General features: G+C 36.8%; 1 protein-coding gene across 9 annotated transcripts in view; it reads left to right on the forward strand.

Annotated features, from left to right (window-relative positions):
* The window catches only part of IFT25 (intraflagellar transport 25), a 79372-nt gene that overhangs the window by 9257 nt on the left and 49817 nt on the right, over positions 1 to 20298 (forward strand). For 7 of the 9 annotated variants that reach the window (XM_057310647.1, XM_057310643.1, XM_057310644.1 and 4 more), the window contains exons 3-5: positions 1473 to 1585; positions 17402 to 17508; positions 19119 to 19187. In XM_057310647.1, the coding sequence (XP_057166630.1) occupies positions 1488 to 1585; positions 17402 to 17508; positions 19119 to 19187 (274 nt within the window). In that variant the 5' untranslated portion in view covers positions 1473 to 1487. Of the gene's footprint in view, positions 1 to 1472; positions 10832 to 17401; positions 17509 to 19118; positions 19188 to 20298 lie in introns of those variants that run through there. The other 2 variants (XM_057310646.1, XM_026498044.4) reach the window with 2 other exon arrangements.

A 20298-nucleotide genomic window follows, 5' to 3' on the forward strand; every position in this document is an offset into this window, starting at 1 on the left:
GAATCTTCTCTCCCCTTCTTTGTTTAATCCACCAAGGTCCTTATCTTTTCAGGTTACTTTTATTAAACGTAAAATATTACCATACAATAGAAATGTCTTTAAATCCATGACCAAGTAACTGATCTAGAATTTAAAAATAAGCAAAAATTTGTCTTCTCTCTTATTTTACATTCTGCTCCAAAAAATAATGATGGTAAGATATTTTTTACATATGAATAATATTATTTGCTACTTCGGTTGATAAATATATGGATATATACAATGGAATATTACTCAGCCATCAGAAAGAACGATTACCTAATATTTGCAGCAACATGGACGGGACTGGAGGAGATTATGCTAAGTAAAATAAGTCAAGCAGAGAAAGACAGTTATCATATGGTTTAACTCATTTGTGGAACATAAGGAATAGCAGGGACATTGGTAGGAGAAGGAAGGGAATAATGAAGGGGGGAGTAAACAGAAGGGGGAATGAATCACAAGAGACTATGGACTCTGGGAAACAAACTGAGGGTTACAGAGGGGAGGGTGGTGGGGGGATGGGCTAGCCCAGTGATGGGTATTAAGGTGGGCACGTATTGCATGGAGCACTGGGTGTTATATGCAAACAGTGAATCATGGAACACTACATCGAAAACTAATGATGTACTGTATGGTGACTAACATAACATAAAAAAATTTTAAAAATAAAATAAAAAACAAATGTACAGATAAACAGTCACTTGGGGGGCCTGGGTGGCTCAGTTGATTGAGCATCTGACTCTTGATTTCACAGTCATGGTTTCAAGCCCTGAGTTGGGCTCTGTGCTGGACAGTGAGCCTACTTTAAAAAAAAAAAAACAGTCATGAAAACATGTTTTTATGCTCCAGATTTTTTTAAATTTCAGAAATATAACGATATAAATAATTTTTGAAAATTTATCCATTAATTCATGTTACCTTAGCCTGTTAACTATTTCTGTATCATTATTGAGGACTTTTAATTTTAGAATCAGAAAAATGATGTCAGGGGTGCCTGGGTGGCACAGCGGTTAAGCGTCTGCCTTCGGCTCAGGGCGTGATCCCGGCGTTATGGGATCGAGCCCCACATCAGGCTCTTCCGCTATGAGCCTGCTTCTTCCTCTCCCACTCCCCCTGCTTGTGTTCCCTCTCTCGCTGGCTGTCTCTATCTCTGTCGAATAAATAAATAAAATCTTTAAAAAAAAAAAAAAGAAAAGAAAAATGATGTCAGTTAGAGTAGTCAGGGTCTTGTTTTGTGGAGTAGAATAGTGGAAATAATCATTATCTTACAGATTATTCCTGGGAGAGGTTAGAAGTTTACTTACATAAATAAACATGTTAGAGTCCCTCCCACTTGTTGAATAGCTTGGTTGTTAAGCTGTGTGCTAGGCAACAGGCTTTCTGTCTCCCTTTTCTCAGATAAAGTTCAGAGAATCAAGAATTTGCTTCTGTTATTATTGTTTTATTTGTAGGTTAAATACTTGAAGATGAGAAAAATTGATCTGTGTTTGAGCTCTGAGGGGGCTGAAGTGATTTTGGCTACATCAAGTGATGAAAAACACCCACCTGAAAATATGATTGATGGGTAAGAGTTACTATTTTTACTTCCTTAAAGTCTTGATATTAGATCAGTGAACCCCTTGAGTACTGGGACTATACAACAACTAGAACTTTTAAACATAGTTTAATAAATGTTTGATGAAGTACATTACTTGACAATATCTGTGTTTGGTACCATTTCTGAAACAAATTCAGTTGTGTATATTTAGGTTTTTGATCCTTTTCTTTATAATTTTTAAACCGACCTATTTATACAAGTAGTTTTTTAAGAAGTGGTTTAACAAGGCAAGACTTTTTTTTTTATGTGAAGTTCGATGATTCATTAGTTGCGCATAACACCCAGTGCACCATGCAATATGTGCCCTCCTTACTACCCATCACCAGCCTATCCCATTCCCCCCCCCTCCCCTCTGAAGCCCTCAGTTTGTTTCTCAGAGTCCATAGTCTCTCATGCTTCATTCCCCCTTCTGATTACCCCCCCTTTCTTTATCCCTTTCTTCTATCGATCTTCCTAGTTCTTATGATAATTGTCTTTCTCTGCTTGACTTATTTCACTTATCATTATCTCCTCCAATGCCGTCCGTGTTGCAGCAAATGTTGAGAAATCGTTCTTTTTGATAGCTGAGTAATATTCCATTGTATATATGGACCACAACTTCTTAATTCAATCATCTGTTGAAGGGCATCTCAGTTCCTTCCACGATTTAGCTATTGTGGACAATGCTGCTATGAACATTGGGGTGCATATGGCCCTTCTCTTCACTACGTCTGTATCTTTGGGGTAAATACCCAGTAGTGCAATGGCTGGGTCATAGGGTAGCTCAATTTTTAACTTTTTAAGGGACCTCCACACTGTTTTGCAGAGTGGCTGTACCAACTTGCATTCCTACCAACAATGTAGGAGGGATCCCCTTTCTCCATATCCTCTCCAACAATTGTTGTTTCTTAACAAGGCAAGACTTTAAACAACAACTACCTCAATGAACAGTACATTGTAATATCTGGTTGTGATTTTATTCCAAGTTTTTCTAGTAAGTAGGTATAAAAACATTATAACTTCTCATTATTGCCTTTTTCCTTAGTGATCTAAGCAACATCTTTGCTGAACTGAAGTCTTGACTTCCTGCTGTCTACCTGCATTGTTTAGTTCTCAGCTTCTTGATTTCATTCCAATTTCCTCTCTTTACTGTGTTAGAGCTTATTCAAGGTAGAGATAAATATCATTCTTGGGCTTTTAAATTCTAAGAAAAAGTAGTTAATGGAAAAACTCCTTTTTTAATAGTTGTGACTATTTTATTACTGTCTTGATTTCTCTTTCTTGGTCTGTACAATGACCAGAGTCTGACTCATAGAATGATATAATTTTAGAGCTGGAAGGACTTAAGAATTTATCTTATCTAAACCTTTCATTTTAGAGTTGTGGTAAGAGAGCTCTAAAGAGGTCAAATACTAGTTTTAACTACTGAAGGCAGAGCCAGTTTTAACACAGATCTTGTGGTATTTTTGTGTTCTATTGTGAATTCCTTGTATCTGGATGAAATTCTAGCAACTCAACCTCTTCCTTTAAGCCTACTTGTTATCTCCTCTCTGATATCTGTCCCTTTGGCCTCATGTAAGATTAGTTTACCTTTTTATAGCCTCTCTTAACTATGAATTCCTAGAAGTTAGAGACTATGACTTACTCATCTTTGCCTCCAGAATGTCTTAAGATAGTTGTTGAGTATCTTGTTGAATCAGATCATCAAATATCAGTCAAATTCAATTAATATTGGAAAGTAGCTGAGTATACACACACACACACACACACACACACTCGCGTGTGTTAGACGTGTGTGTGTGTGTGTGTTTGTATTATTTTATATTTGCATAGGGCTTTATAGTTTCATAGATGTTATGTCATTTGACCCTCACCACAAGCTTGGGAAATAAGAGGCAAAATATTTTTTTTTAAAGATTTTTCATTTATTTGAGAGAGAGAGAGAGAACATGAGAGGAGGGAGGGTCAGAGGGAGAAGCAGACTCCCCGCTGAGCAGGGAGCCTGATGTGGGACTTGATCCCGGGACTCCAGGATCATGACCTGAGCTGAAGGCAGTCGCTTAACCAACTGAGCCACCCAGGTGCCCCAACAGGCAAAATATTTTTAAAATGTATTCTCAACCTTATTGTAAAGATGAGGAAAAGGATAATCAGAGGTAAAGATGACTCTTTCAAAATTACACAGATAACCAAGTGGTGGAATCAAGATTAACACTCATGTCTTCTAACTCCCAGTTTGGGGTTCTTTGTACTATAGTATGATAACTCAAACTTTAGATTTGAATCCAAAGTTAACGTCTGTTTTTTCACCTGTGCCTCTTAATCCTTTTTAGTTTGTTCCTGAAACTTCCTGAAATTCAGGTAATAGCTATTTATCCCACTCTGCTTCAGAGTAGAGAAATTAATGTGGGAATTGCTGTGATGGTACACAGGTATAATGAGATTTACCTTAAGTTATTTTTAGAAGTAGAGATCTTTCAGGACACCTGGGTGGCTCAGTCGGTAAAGTGTCTGACTTCAGCTCAGGTCATGATCTCAGGGTCCTGGAATCAAGCCCCGTGTTGGGCTCCAGACTCAGTGGGCAATTTGCTTGTCCCTCTGTCCCTCCCCCAACTCATGCTTTCTCTCTCTCTGTCTCTCTCTCCCAAATAAATAAAATCTTCTTAAAAACTTCTTAAAAAAGAAAAAAAGAAATAGAGATCTTTCCAAAGATCAGTCCATATTAATGAATGAGTTAAGGACTAACATTTAGATTAGACAAAACCCTTAGTATAGAAAACTAGATAGAATAAAAGTAGTTACTGACCTGATAACAGAACATATCATAGACTTTTAATGTATATCATTTCCAACAAGTACAATTAGACTTTATTTAGTAGGTATTAAAAATTAATCAGTCCTCATAAGTTGGTTTGTCTAAACGGAAGTAACCATAGAATTATTTGGAGAAAACAGTGCCATACAAATTGCCCCCAGTAGATGGTTCTCCCAACTCTCAATTTCCTGAGAAATAAGAGTTAAAGAAAGTGATTATATTTCTACTTGCCTTTGACTCTACTTTTGCCCACAGGTTTTTAATATGTCAATGAAAAAGGAGAAAGGAAGTTCAATCCTAGAAAAAAAATGATTTAAGAGAAAAAGTAGAAGAGAGAATTAGTCCTTTCAGCATAGTGTAGAATACTAGATTTACAGTTAAAATTCCTGGTTAAGTGAACTATATATATTACCTTAGACTAAAAACATATGTGTTACTCTTTGAACCTCACTTTTCTGATCTAAAAAATGGCATAACACCACCTTCCCTGACTACCTCAGAGTTTTGAAAAAAAATCACATGAGATAATAGATGCTAAACAGTTGTTATTTGTAAAGCCTTATTTAAAAGAAAAACTGGGGCTCCTGGGTGGTACAGTGGCTTAAGCACCAGATGCTCGATTTTGGCTCAGGTTGTGATCTCAGAGTCATGAGATCAAGCCCCGCATTGGGTTCCATGCTTAGTGCAGAGTATGCTTGAAACTCTCCCTCTCCCTCTGCCCCTTTCCCAATCCCCACACTCTCATATGTGTGCTCTCTCTAAAATAATTAAATAAATCTTTAAAAGAAAACTACCATTTTTATGAGTTCTTTATACCTATGAGAATTCAGTTATATGTCATTAAAAATTTTATTTATTTACTTATTTTTTAAATTCCAGTATAATAACATACAGTGTTATATTAGTTTCAGGTGTAAAATATAATGATTCAACAATTCTATACATTACTCAGTGCTCATCACAAGTATATTCTTAATCCCCTGAACGTATTTCACCAATCTTCCCACTGACCTTCTCTCTGGCAACTACCAGTTTGTTCTCTATATTTGAGTCTGGGTTTTTTTTTTTTTTAAGATTTTATTTTATTTATTTGACAGAGAGAGAGACAGCCAGTGAGAGAGGGAACACAAGCAGGGGAAGTGGGAGAGGAAGAAGCAGGCTCCCAGCAGAGGAGCCTGATGTGGGGCTCGATCCCAGAACACCAGGATCACGCCCTGAGCCGAAGGCAGACGCTTAATGACTGAGCCACCTGGTGCTCCGAGTCTGGGGGTTTTTTTGTATTTGCTTAGTTTCTTAAATTCCACATTTGAGTGAAATCATATGGTATTTGTCTTCCTCTGACTGACTTATTTCACTTAGTATTATACTCCCTAGTTCCATCCATGTGTTGCAAATGACAAGATTTCATTCTTTTTTATGGCTGAGTATTATTCCACTGTATGTATACCACATCTTCTTTATCCATTCATCTATAGATGGACACTTTGGTTGTTTCCATATCTTGGCTATTGTAAATAATGCTGCAATAAACATGGAGGTGCATATATCTTTTCGAATTTGTGTTTTCATTTTTTGGGGGTAAATACCCTGTGATGGAATTACTGAATCGTATGGTGATTCTATTTTTAGTCTTTTGAGCAACCTCCATACTGTTTTCTACAGTGGCTGTGCCAGTTTGCATTCCCAGCAACAGTGCACGAGCGTTCCTTTTTCTCCACACCCTTGCCAACACCTCTTGTTTCTTTTGTTGTTGATTTTAGCCATCCTGACAGGTATGAAGTGATATCTCATTGTGGTTTTGATTTGCATTTCCCTGATGATTACTGATGTTGAGCATCTTTTCATGTGTCTGTTAGGTTATCTGTATGTCTTTGGAGAAATGTCTGTTCATGTCTTCTGCCCATTTTTAATTGGATTATTTGTGGGGTTTTTTGCTGTTGAGTTGTATAAGTTCTTTCTATATTTTGGATATTAACTTCTTATTGGATATATCATTTGCAGATATCTTCTCCCACTCAGTGGGTTGTCTTTTTATTTTGTTGATGGTTTTCTTCACTGTAAAAGCTTTTTATTTTGGTGTAGTCCTAATAGTTTAATTTTGCTTTTGTTCCCTTGCCAGAGAGGATATATCTAGAAAAATGTTTCTACCGTAGATGTTAAAACATTACTGCCTATGTTTTCTTCTAGGAATGTTATGGTTTCAGGTCTCACATTCAGGTCTTTAACCCATTTTGAGTTTATTTTTGGGTTTGGTGTAATCAAGTGATCCAGTTTCATTCTTTAGCATTTAGCTGACCAGTTTTCCCAACACCATTTGTTGAAGAGACTCTCTTTCCCATTGCGTATTCTTGCCTTTTTTTGTCATAGATTAATTGACTGTATACTCATATATGTCATTTTTAAAAAGATTTTATTTATTTATTTTGAGAGAGAGAGTGTGTGACGAGGAGGGGAGCAGAGGCAGAGAGAGAGTGAGAATCTCAAGCAGACTCCACACTGAGCACAGAGCCTGATGTGGGGCTTGATCTCACCACCCTGTGATCATCACCTGAGCCCAAATCAAGTGTCAGATGCTTAACCGACTGAGCCACCCAGGCTGCCCCTGCCCCTATGTCATTTTTAAAACCAGTACATCTCTACATACTATTTGAGGTTGTTATATTGGTCATGTTCATTAAAATCACCTGAGAAACAGAGGGCAGTTAAAAGTCATTTAAATAAATAAAACTTAAAACCATATAAATATAAATAAAAAATAAATTGTAAAATAGTAAGCATAATATAAAAAATCCAAAATTGTAAGTTGGACATGTACTGTTTTGTTTTGTTTTTGGTAACAGCTTTATTGACAGATAATTCACGTAGTGTGCAATTCACCCATTTAAAATGTACAATTTATTGGTTTCCAGCATATTCAGAGTTATGCAGTCATCTCCACAATCAATTTTAGGGCATTTCATTACCCTCCAAAAAACCTTGCAACCCATTGCAGTCACCTTATATTTCCCCTATCACCACCAGCCTTAGGCACTCACTAATCTATTTTATATCTCTATAGATTTGCCTGTTCAGAGATTTCATATAAATGGAATCATATATATGGTCTTTCGTGACTACCTTCTTTCACTTACATGTTTTCAGGGTTCACCCATGTTATAGCACATATCAGTGCTTCGTTCCTTTTTATTGCCAAATAATATTCCATTTTATGGATATAGCACATTTTATTTATCCATTCAGGATAGCTGATGGATATTCAGGTTGTTTCTACTTTTCGGCTGAATGTTCTCCAGTCTTATTAAAAAATGCCAATTTATAAATCCAAGAAACTCAGCAAACCCCAAGCAGGATACATACAAAGAGACCATACTGTAATCTGCTGAAAAATAAAGAAAAAAATTTTTAAATAGCTGCAGAAAACAATACATTAACTACAGGGGAACCATAGTACCAGTGACAGCTGACTTTGCATCACAAAACAGTGGAATACAGGTGACGATGGAATAATATCTTAAATGCTGAAAAAATAAACAACAAAAAAACCCTGTCAACTCAGAATTCTGTATCTAGCTAATATATCCTTCAAAAATGAGGGTGAAATAGAGACATTTTATTCACCACGAGTAGACCTGTATCCAGGAAATGTTAAAGGAAGTTCTGCATGTTGAAGTGTTAATAATGCTAGATGGAAATTCAAACCTACAGCAAGAAATTAAGTGCATTGGAAATGGTAAATGTACTTGACGAGTTGGACCTCATAGATATATATAGAACACTACACCCAGAACCAAAGAATATTCATTCTATTCTAAAGCCCATGGAACATTTTCAAGAATAGACCATGTTCTGGGTCACAAAACAGGTCTCAACTGATACCAAAAGACTGAAATTATTCCCTGCATATTCTCAGACCATGACACTTTGAAATTGGAACTCAACCACAAGGAAAAATTTGGAAGAAACTCAAACACTTGGAGACTAAGAACCATCCTGCTCAGGAATGATTCGATAAACCAGGAGATCAAAAATCAATTTAAACAATTTATGGAGACCAACGAGAATGAAAACACAACGGTCCAAAACCTATGGGAAACTGCAAAGGCAGGGGAAAATACATAGCCATCCAAGCCTCACTCAAAAGAATAGAAAAATCTAAAATGCAGTTTTTATATTCTCACCTCAAGAAGCTGGAACAGCAACAGAGGGACAGGCCTAATCCACGCACAAGGAAGCAATTGACCAAGATTAGAGCAGAAATCAATGAATTAGAAACCAGGAGTACAGTAGAGCAGATCAACAGAACTAGAAACTGGTTCTTTGAGAGAATTAATAAAATTGACAGACCACTGGAAAGACTTGTCCAAAAGAATAGAGAAAGGACCCAAATTAATAAAATTATGAATGAAAAAGGAGAGGTCACAACCAACACCAATGAAATTGGAATGATTATTAGAAACTTTTATCAACAGCTTTATGCCAATAAATTAAGCAATCTGGAAGAGATGAAGGACTTCCTGGAAACCTATAAACTACCAAGACTGAAACAGGAAGAAATTGATTTTTTAAACAGGCCAATTAATTATGAAGAGATTGAAACAGTGATAAACAACCTTCCAAAAAACAAAACTCCAGGCCCGGACGGTTTTCCTGGGGAATTCTACCAAACATTCAAAGAAGAAATAATACCTATTCTCCTAAAGCTATTTCAAAAAATAAAAACAGAAGGAAAGCTACCAAACTCATTCTATGAGGCCAATATTACCTTGATCCCCAAACCAGGCAAAGACCCCATCAAAAAGGAGAATTACAGACCGATTTCCCTAATGAACATGGATGCCAAAATCCTCAACAAGATCCTGGCTAATAGAATTCAACTGTACATTAAAAGGATTATCCATCATGACCAAGTGGGATTCATCCCTGGGATGCAAGGGTGGTTCAATATTTGCAAATCAATCAATGTCATAGATTTTATCCAGAAAGAAAAATTCAAAAATCATATGATTTTCTCAATAGATGCAGAAAAAGCATTTGACAAAATACAGCATCCTTTCCTGATTAAAACCCTTCGGAATGTAGGGATAGAGGGTACATTCCTCAATCTCATAAAAACCATCTATGAAAAGCCTACAGCAAATATCATTCTCAATGGGGAAAAGCTGGAAGCCTTTCCCTTAAGATCAGGAACACAACAAGGATGCCCACTCTCGCCACTATTATTCAACATAGTACTAGAAGTCCTTGCAACAGCAATCAGACAACAAAAAGGGATAAAAGGTATCCAAATCGGCAAAGAAGAAGTCAAACTGTCTTCGCAGGTGACGTGATACTCTATATGGAAAACCCAAAAGAATCCACTCCCAAACTATTAGAAGTTATAGAGCAATTCAGTAATGTGGTGGGATACAAAATCAATGCTCAGAAATCAGTTGCATTTCTATACACGAATAATGAGTCTGAAGAAAGAGAAATTAGGGAATCCATCCCATTTACAATAGCACCAAAAACCATACGTTACCTTGGAATTAACTTAACCAGAGACGTAAAGGACCTATATTCTAGAAACTATAAATTACTCTTGAAGGACATTGAAGAAGACACAAAAAGATGGAAAAATATTCCATGCTCATGGATCAGAAGAATTAACATAGTTAATATGTCCATGCTACCCAGAACAATCTACACTTTCAATGCTATCCTGATCAAAATACCAATGACATTTTTCAAAGAACTGGAACAAATAGTCCTTAAATTTGTATGGAACCAGAAAAGGCCCCAAATCGCCAAGGAACCATTGAAAAGGAAAAACAAAACCGGGGACATCACAATGCCGGATTTCGAACTGTACTACAAAGTTGTGATCACAAAGACAGCATGGTACTGGCACAAAAACAGACACATAGACCAATGGAACAGAATAGAGAGCCCAGAAATGGACCCTCGGCTCTTTGGGCAACTAATCTTTGATAAAGCAGGAAAAAGCATCCAGTGGAAAAAAGACAGTCTCTTCAATAAATGGTGCTGGGAAAATTGGACAGCTACATGCAAAAGAATGAAAAGTGACCACTCTCTCACACCATACACAAAGATAAACTCCAAATGGATGAAAGACCTTGATGTGAGACAGGAATCCATCAAAATCCTAGAGGAGAACATAGGCAGCAACCTCTACGACATCGGCCAAAGCAACCTTTTTCATGATACATCTCCAAAGGCAAGAGAAACAAAAGATAAAATGAACTTGTGGGACTTCATCAAGATAAAAATCTTCTGCACAGCCAAGGAAACAGTCAAAAAAACTAAGAGGCAGCCCACGGAATTTGAGAATGTATTTGCAAATGATGCTACAGATAAAAGACTGGTATCCAAGATCTACAAAGAACTTCTCAAACTCAATACGCGAGAAACAAATAAACAAATCATAAAATGGACAGAAGATATGAACAGACACTTTTCCAATGATGACATACAAATGGCTAACAGACACATGAAAAAATGTTCAAAGTCATTAGCCATCAGGGAAATTCAAATCAAAACCATAGTAAGATACTACCTTATGCCAGTTAGAATGGCCAAAATTGACAAGGCAAGAAACAACAATTGCTGGAGAGGATGTGGAGAAAGGGGATCCCTCCTACATTGTTGGTGGGAATGCAAGTTGGTACAGCCACTCTGCAAAACAGTGTGAAGGTCCCTTAAAAAGTTAAAAATTGAGCTACCGTATGACCCAGCCATTGCACTACTGGGTATTTACCCCAAAGATACAGACGTAGTGAAGAGAGGGGCCATATGCACCCCAATGTTCATAGCAGCATTGTCCACAATGGCTAAATCGTGGAAGGAACCAAGATGCCCTTCAACAGATGGCTGGATTAGGAAGTTGTGGTCCGGGGCACCTGGGTGGCGCAGTCGTTAAGCGTCTGCCTTCGGCTCAGGGCGTGATCCCAGCATTCTGGGATCGAGCCCCACATCAGGCTCCTCTGCTAGGAGCCTGCTTCTTCCTCTCCCACTCCCCCTGCTTGTGTTCCCTCTCTTGCTGGCTATCTCTCTGTGTCATATAAATAAATAAAATCTTCGGAAAAAAAAAAGGGAAGTTGTGGTCCATATATACAATGGAATATTACTCAGCTATCAGGAAGAACGAGTTCTCAACATTTGTTGCAACGTGGATGGCACTGGAGGAGATAATGCTAAGTGAAATAAGTCAAGCAGAGAAAGACAATTATATGATTTCTCTCATTTATGGAACATAAGAACTAGGAAGATCGGTAGGGGAAGAAAGGGATAAAGAAAGGGGGGTAATCAGAAGGGGGAATGAAGCATGAGAGACTATGGACTCTGAGAAACAAACTGAGGGCTTCAGAGGGGAGGGGGTGGGGGAATGGGATAGACTGGTGATGGGTAGTAAGGAGGGCACATATTGCATGGTGCACTGGGTGTTATACGCAACTAATGAAACATCGAACTTTACATCAAAAACCAGGGATGTACTGTATGGTGACTAACATAATATAATAAAAAGAAATTTTAAAAAAGAAAGAAAAAAATAGATGAGAGGGACAAATAGAAAATGAATAGTAAGATGGTAGACTTAAACCCAGCCATATCAATAATTATATTAAATGCCAATGGGCTAAACACTTCAATTAATGATAGAAATTGACAGAAATTGTCAGACTGGGTAAAAATACAACACACTGGTTTATTCTGTGTGCAAGAGATGTACTTTAAATATAAAGTCACGAATAGGTTGAAAATAAAAGGATGAAAAAGATGTATCCTATAAACACTAAACATAAGACAGTGGCTGTGGCTGTATTCCTATCAGACAAAGTAGAATGTAAGATAAGGAGAATTACCAGAGGTAAAGGGCACGTTTTATAATGTTTGAGCATTCTTTCATCAGGAAGAAATAATAATCCTAAATGTAAACTGACCGCATAATCTTCCAAATACATAAAATAAAAACTGACAGATGAACGAGAGAAATAAACAAACCCATAATCATAGTTGGAGATTTTAATACCTTTCTTTCAGTAATGATAAAGCAGCCAGACAAAGAATCTAAAGATACAGATAGTAAAGACATTTTAAAGGTAGGATGATCTGCACAACACTGTCAGTCACCTTGACTGAATTGACATTTATAAAACATTATAATCAACAATGGCACATGGAAGAAGTATACTAAACATTCACTGAAATGTGCTGGGCCATAAAGTCAATAAATTTCAGAAGATTGAAACCTTAGGGAATATGTATTCAAAAAAATGGTACATGTGAAATGATGGATGTGTTAATTAATGTGATTATGATCAGGATTTCACAACATATATGTAAATAAATCATCATGTTGTTTACCTTCAACTTGCACGGTGTTGTATGTTGATTATATTGCACTAAAGCTGGAGAAAAAAGAATTTGTTCTCTGACCACTATGTAATTAAATTACAAGTAAATTTTGAAAAGGCATCTGGAAAAACATCTCTGAAACTTAGAAATTAAACATGGCGCTTCTAAATAACCCATTGGTCAAATATACAAGGTGTATTAGAAAATATTCCTAACCAAATGATAATGAAAGCACAATATATCCACATTTGTGGATGCAGCTAAAGTGATGCTTCCAGGGAAATTTTTTTTAGCATAAATATTTTATCTTAAAAATAATTTTTAAAAACCAGTAATTAAATTTCCACTGTAGGAAGCTAGATAAAGAAGAGCAAATTATACCCAAAGAAAGTAGAAGAAAATAAATAAAAGGTAAGAGCAGAAATCAATAAAATAGAAAATAGACAATTAGAAAAAATTAACAAAACCAAAATTGATTATCTGAAAGGATTATTAAAAGTTATAAACCTCTAGGAAGATTGACCAAGAAAGAATAGAGAAAATATAAATCAACAGTACCAGCAATGAAAGAAGCAATATCACTAGTTTCTAAAAGATTAATAAATCACTATCGAGGACAAATTTAGGATATCAAACCATTATGTTGTATACCTGAAACTAATATGTTATATGTCAATTATACCTCAATTTTAAAATGTTTTTAATTTAAAAAGAGAACAAATTTAGGCTAATACATTTGACAATTTAAGTGGACAGATTTCTTAAAAACCTCTACCTATAAAAATGACAAAAGATGAAATAGAAAATTTGAATAGCCATGTATCTATTGTATAAATTAAATTTTATCAAATATTTAGAGGAAAAAATAATATAAATCTTTCAAAGACAGAGCAGGAGACATTTCTCAAATTGTTTTTTATGAGAACAGCGTGGCCCTGATACCAAAACCTGACAAAGACATTACAAGGAAAGGGGAAGGAAAGGGGAAGGGGAAGGGGAAGGGAGAGGAGGGGAGGGGAGGGGAGGGGAAGGGAAGGGAAGGGAAGGGAAGGGAAGGGAAGGGAAGGGAAGAGAAGGGAAGGGAAGGGAAGGAAAAAATAATGGAAATAAGAAAGGAAAGTTAAAGACCAATATCCTTTATGAACATAGACACAAAAATCCTTATAAATTGAATCCAGCAAATGAAATTAATCCTGGGAAAGCAAGGTTGGCATATTTATCATGTTATCACAGGAATACAAGGTTGAGTGTAATTCACCACATTGCCAGAACAAGGGAGAAAAATCATATGATCATCCCAATAGATGAAGAAAAAGCATTTGACAAAATTCAACATTCATTCATGATAACAATTCTTAGCAAACAAGGAAGAGAAGGGAACATCCTGAATCTGATAAAGGCATTTACTAAACATGTTCAGCTTAGTGGTGAAATAATAAATGCTTTTCTCCTGATATTGGAAACGGAGCAAGGATGTTTGCTCTCACTGTTCCTATTCAGCATTGTTTTGGAGGTTTTAGCCCATCAATAAGGCCAAAAAAGACATAAAAGGCATAAGGATTAGAAAGAGTGAAATTGGGGTGCCTGGGTGGCTCAGTAGATTAAGCTTCTGCCTTCGGCTCAGGTCATGATCCCAAGGTCCTGGGATCCAGTGCCACATCGGGCTCCCTGCTCAGTGGGGAGCCTGCTTTTCCGTCTGCCTGCCACTCCCCCTGCTTGTGGTCTCTCTCTCTCTCTGTCAAATAAATTAAAAAAAAAAAAAAAGAATGAAATTGTCTTTGTTCACAGATATTAATGTTTCATAGGAATCTACAAAAAACAAGGAATCTATTAAAAAACCTCCTAGATCTAATAAGCAGATTTAGCAAGGTCAATATGCAAAAATCAGTTGTATTACTGTATAATAGCAGGAAATAGTTGGAAATTGAAGTTTAAAAAAATTTCATTTCCAATAGCAGTCAAAACATAAAAGAGTTAAGAATAAATTTAACAAGATATGGGGCACCTGGGTGGCGCAGTCGTTAAGCGTCTGCCTTAGGCTCAGGGCGTGATCCCGGCGTTCCGGGATCGAGTCCCACATCGGGCTCCTCCGCTGGGAGCCTGCTTCTTCCTCTCCCACTCCCCCTGCTGTGTTCCCTCTCTTGCTGGCTGTCTCTCTGTCGCATAAATGAATAAAATCTTAAAAAAAAAAAAAAGAATAAATTTAATAAGATATGGAAGGCCTTTACAGTGAAAACCATAAAATGTTGCAGAGAAAAATTAAATAACTAAGTAGATGAAAAGATTCATGATTGGAAAACTCAATATTGTTAAGGTGGCAATTTCTTCCTAAAATAACCTGTTGATTCAGTACAGTGTTGATCAAAATCTCAATTGACTTTTATGTAAAACACAAGTTGATTCTGAAATATATATGGAAATGCAAAGGCCTAGTCTAGTCAAAGTAATCTGGAAAAGAAGAAAGTTTGAACACCTACATTATCTGATTTCAAGACTTAAAAATAACTTACAGTAATCAAAATAGTGTGGTATTTTTGTAAAGGTAGATATATATACCAATGGAACAGAATAGAAAGCTGAGAAATAGACCCACATATACAAGGTCAGTTAATTTTCAACAGAAGGCTAAGGATATAGAAACAGATCAATGGGAAAAAATGAAGGGGACAGATCTACCCATATATAGTCCATTAATTTTAGGCAAAGACACCAAGGCAGTTCAATAAGAAAAGGCAAATCTTTTAATAAATGGTGCTAGAACACCTGAATAAACATACTGATAAAAAAGAACCTCCACCCCTACCTCATACCAAACCCAAAAGTTAATTCAGGATGGATCATAGATCTCCACTCAGAGCTGAAATTACTAAACTTCAAGAAGAAAACATCAGAAAGTACATTTGTAACAGTGAGGTAGGCAAAGATTTCTTAGACATAAAAATCATTAAGAAACAAAATAGAAAAGAAACAAATAATAAAAATAGGAAAGTACAGTTGACCCTTGAACAACATGGGTTTGAACTGCATGGGATTTTTTTCAATAAATATGCTTTCAGAGGTGTAAATATTTTCTCTTCCTTCAGATTTTCTTAACATTTTCTTTACTCTAGCTTACTTTATTGTAAGAATACTGTGTATAATACATATATAAAATATGTATTATGTTGTAAGTAAAGCTTCTGATATTTGTATATAAATATATATATGAAAAAAAGTGCTTAGCATCATTTGTTATCAGGGAAATGCAAATTAATATCATTGTAGGATACCATTTTATATCCACTAGAATGCCTAAAATTAAAAAGGCTGACAAAGGCAAGTGTTGGAAAGGCTGTGGAGCAACTAGAACTCTCTTACATTGCTGGTAGGAATGTAAAATAGTACAATCACTTTGAGAATCTGGCAGCTTCTTGTAAAGTTAAACAAATCTCTGCCGTATGACCCAGCAATTCTACTCCCAATAATTGCCCAAGAGAAATGAAAATATGTCCCAAAAACACTTGTAGAAGAATGTTCATAACAACCTATTCATAATACTAAAAAGCTGGAAGCATCCAAATATCCAACAAAATAATCAAACAAAAGAATGAATAACCAAATTGTGGCATAGTCTATGATCACAGAAATCAGAGCAATAGTTGCCTAAGGGAGGTAAGAATTGTCTAGAAGGAAAGAGAAGAAAAGTTTCTGGAGTAATGGAAATGTTACATATCTTGATTGGGGGTATTGGTTGCCCTAGCATATTGGTTACATAAGTTATATACATTTGTCAAAATTCATTGAATTATATATTTAAAATAACTTTCACTGTAGGTAAAATTTTACCTCCAAAAAAGAAAGAAGGAGATTGAATAGTTAAAATAGAAATGGTTATTTCTGTGGACGGTACCATATATATTACATATATATTTAACTATATATATGACATAAAATTGAATGCATTTTTTTTTCAACACACATCTGTGCATCTACTATGGGTCAGCCATGGTGATAGTTGCTGGGTTATAAAGATAATTAAGAGAAGGTGGTTGGACTCAGAAAACTCAGCATCTAGCAGGAGTCATAAAAGCAGAAGAGGTAAGTACCAATGCAAAAATGGACGCTGAGTGCAAAGGAGGCCTGAGGAAGAGATTCTGACTAGTTGGGGTTGAGGGATGGGACCAAAGAGCGAATAAACTCCTAACGGGAGAAAGACTTTGGGGTCAAGAGAACCTCATGAACTAAGTAAGACACAGAAACATGAGCCTGCATGACATGTTTGCAGAATCTTAATTGGCCCAATGTGACTGCAGTAACGGGAGAGGATACCATGACGGGAGACACTTTAATAATGGGACCAGATTGTACAGAGTCGTAAAATGCCATTCTACACCGGCAGATTTATAGGTGATAAGGGGCCACTGAAGGCTTTTAGACAAGAGTGATATCAATTCCATTTCTATGTTTTTAAAAAATGTATCTGCTAGTAGTAAAGAAGAATTATTAAAGTTGGGGAGAGATTAGAGGCAGAAGGAAGAGATAGAAAGGGATTTCAAGAATCCAGGGTCGTTTATTTAAAATACTTATCCCCTAGAATTTTGTGATTAAATATTTTTATTTGGCTCTTCATTTTTCTTTTTCTTTAAAATTAACAATAGGAATCCAGAAACATTTTGGACCACAACAGGAATGTTTCCCCAAGAGTTCATTATTTGTTTTCACAAACATGTGAGGATTGAAAGGCTTGTAATCCAAAGTTACTTTGGTAAGCAAATCATATATTAATATTCATCATCTTTTAATTTTCCCATTGGCAGAGAGCACGTATGTAATCTTTGGCAAAACACTAACTTTTTTTGTAGCATGGAATCCAGTTTTATGACTGGGGTGGGAGGGTGGGGAGTATGGGTTAACTGCCTGGAGCACAGTTAACGTCTCTAAAATTGCAAATTTGAAGCCCTTCCAAAGTGCATAATAATTTCCATGCAATTTACTTTGTGAAAATCTTTGGCAAAAAACCCTACTATGAACATAAGAAGCCAGCTTGCCAGAACACTAGGTTCTTCAACATCTTTATTCCAGATTCATTTGGCTTGGGATTCTCTGTCAAATTCTTTCTGAAAATCTGATAACCTTGATTATTTGCATTGGATAATTTTTATTCTTCTATTAATAATGGCATTTTCTGAGGGATTTAGGAGGAGTCTCTCCCATTGGAACATCATTCTAATCCTGTCTTGTGTTTATTTAAGGATAAAGTATTTCAGACAAAATCATGGCAGGAGAGAATACATCCCAGATGGTTCAAATGAAAAGACTTTATTGATAGGGATTACTTACAAAATTATGGTCTGGCTAAGGGAACAAACCGGGGATGGTGAGAACGCCCTGAAACTGGCCACAGCAATAAGCCATTACCACCCCTGGGAAAAGGGACAGAAATTGTGTTACCAGAGCCCGGTGAGAGCTGGAGTCTGTGGCAGAGGGCCTGCCTGGCAGCAGATGTAATCATGAAGGGACCCAACCACAGTCAAAGACAGCGCATGGAAGCAGGAAGGGAGTGGGGAAAAAATAACCTGATCTCACTTCACCACTGCCCTCCAGTTTCCTCCCAGTGGCTCTCATTGGCCAAATCCGACCAGTAGCCAGTGCTGCAATCCACAGGGGTCCTCCCCCTCTCCCCTGCCCCCGCCGGGGTACAGAACAGAGAAGAGAATAATGGCTCTGGGGTAGCAGGACCTGGGTTAGGGGTAACAGAGAAAAAGCAATGCAGAAGGAAGATGCCTGCATCCTGGTTAAGTCTCTCTTTTGTCATTAATTGTAGAGGCTCTGGAGTCAGACACACCTAAAGTTTGAATTCCACCTCTGGCCTTTAATGGCTCTATATCATTGAACACTTTGCCTGACTTCTCTAAGCCTGTTTCCTCATCAGTAAAGTGGATTAGTAATACTTTTTCTTAGAAGATTATAGTCAAGAGTGAACAAGTAAATATGCCTGACTCACAGTAGTTTCTCCATAAAGGTTTATGACCAAGATCACTAACAGTATAATGATAATTATTATTTTTATTATTACTATTACCAGTACACAAAAAATTCTGGATGATACCAAATTCGAAAAGACTCTACTAATTTTGTATTGTGCGCTTTGCAAACATGTATAAGATTACAGTGACACAAGACTGCATTTTACCATGGGGCCCTATAGAAAAACAACATGTAAATGATTTTCAGAGCATGTGTTTCTGATCCCAGTACTTTGTGCAGTCCCACCAGTGCTTGACCCTTTCAGACAGAGAAAAAAAGGAATATAGGGACAGCAACATAAAATCAGGTAGGTAATTAACACTTTATTTTGTTTACTTACAATGTCAGTGAGGACCTTGAGGATTGAAAAGAGCACATCTAAAGAGCCAGTTGATTTTGAGCCATGGATTGAAAGAGGTATGTGCTTTTTTACCAGCATTGTTCTGGGCATGAGGGAGTAGAGAATTGTCCTTTGATTCTGTGTCTCCAGTTGAGGGGCATTTTGGTGAAAAAAGATGACTCTTGTGACTTATGAAGAGCCTAGAAAAACCCAGGTTTGAATACAGGACTGCTTCTTCACTTACTGATTATGTAACTGTTAGCATGTTAGTACTTAATTTTTCTGAGTTTCAGAATCCTTATCTGAAAAATGGGACAGTAACCTACCATTTAAGGTTTTTGTGACCATAGTATCTACTTTACTATATATGGTAGACAATAAATGTTAGTTTCTCGTCTTTCCTTCCTTCCTAATGGTACTATTTAAATATCATCAGCAGAATTGCCTCCAATTAAACACAACATGTTGTCTTCGCGTGTCTATTTCCTTTCCTTCCCAAAATACCGTGAAAATAATAGTAAAGGAATAAAAGGAAGCATAAACCTACAAGGACAAAAACTAAAAACAAACAAACAAACAAAAAACAGGAGACCAAAGAGGATGTGAGAGGTTAATCTATATTATGGAAGAGAGAACACAGATGGAAGAGAAGTAGCTAATGTAGCTAAATGGGGTAGGTTACAACCTAAGTGCCCTCCAAGGAGAATATCAATGTAAAGCAAGCCAGTTTGCCCAAAAAGCCTCAGGAAGGTCTAGAATTTGAAGGCAGAGGTACCATGGAAAGTGCGAGTGAGACATGGACCAGAAAACAAGAGTGATTGGTTGAACATCTATATACAGAGTGTTTGACCCTAGGGTAAGTTCTCCTGTCCCACAAAGCTAGATGACTCCTCCTTCCTCCCAGAAACGACCTGCAGGGGATAACGAGGAACACTGAATGTTGAGGCTCAGAACTCAGGGAGACCAGACGTACTAGAGAAGGTAAGTGAGATGTGGAGTTGAAAACAGGGTATTTAAGTGGAAGCCTGCATACTGAATGGCGAGAACTCTTCTGTGCTCTACTATTTATGACAGCACTCAAGAATATAGCCCTGGCCAGGAGACTAAATATTTTTGGAGAAACCGAATGGCTCCAGAAAAAAAGATATATGGCTACTGACAAAGGCTAGCTCATTCCTGGTCACTCTA

Source organism: Ursus arctos, unplaced genomic scaffold (genome assembly GCF_023065955.2).
Source record: "Ursus arctos isolate Adak ecotype North America unplaced genomic scaffold, UrsArc2.0 scaffold_12, whole genome shotgun sequence".
Classification (NCBI taxonomy): domain Eukaryota; kingdom Metazoa; phylum Chordata; class Mammalia; order Carnivora; family Ursidae; genus Ursus; species Ursus arctos.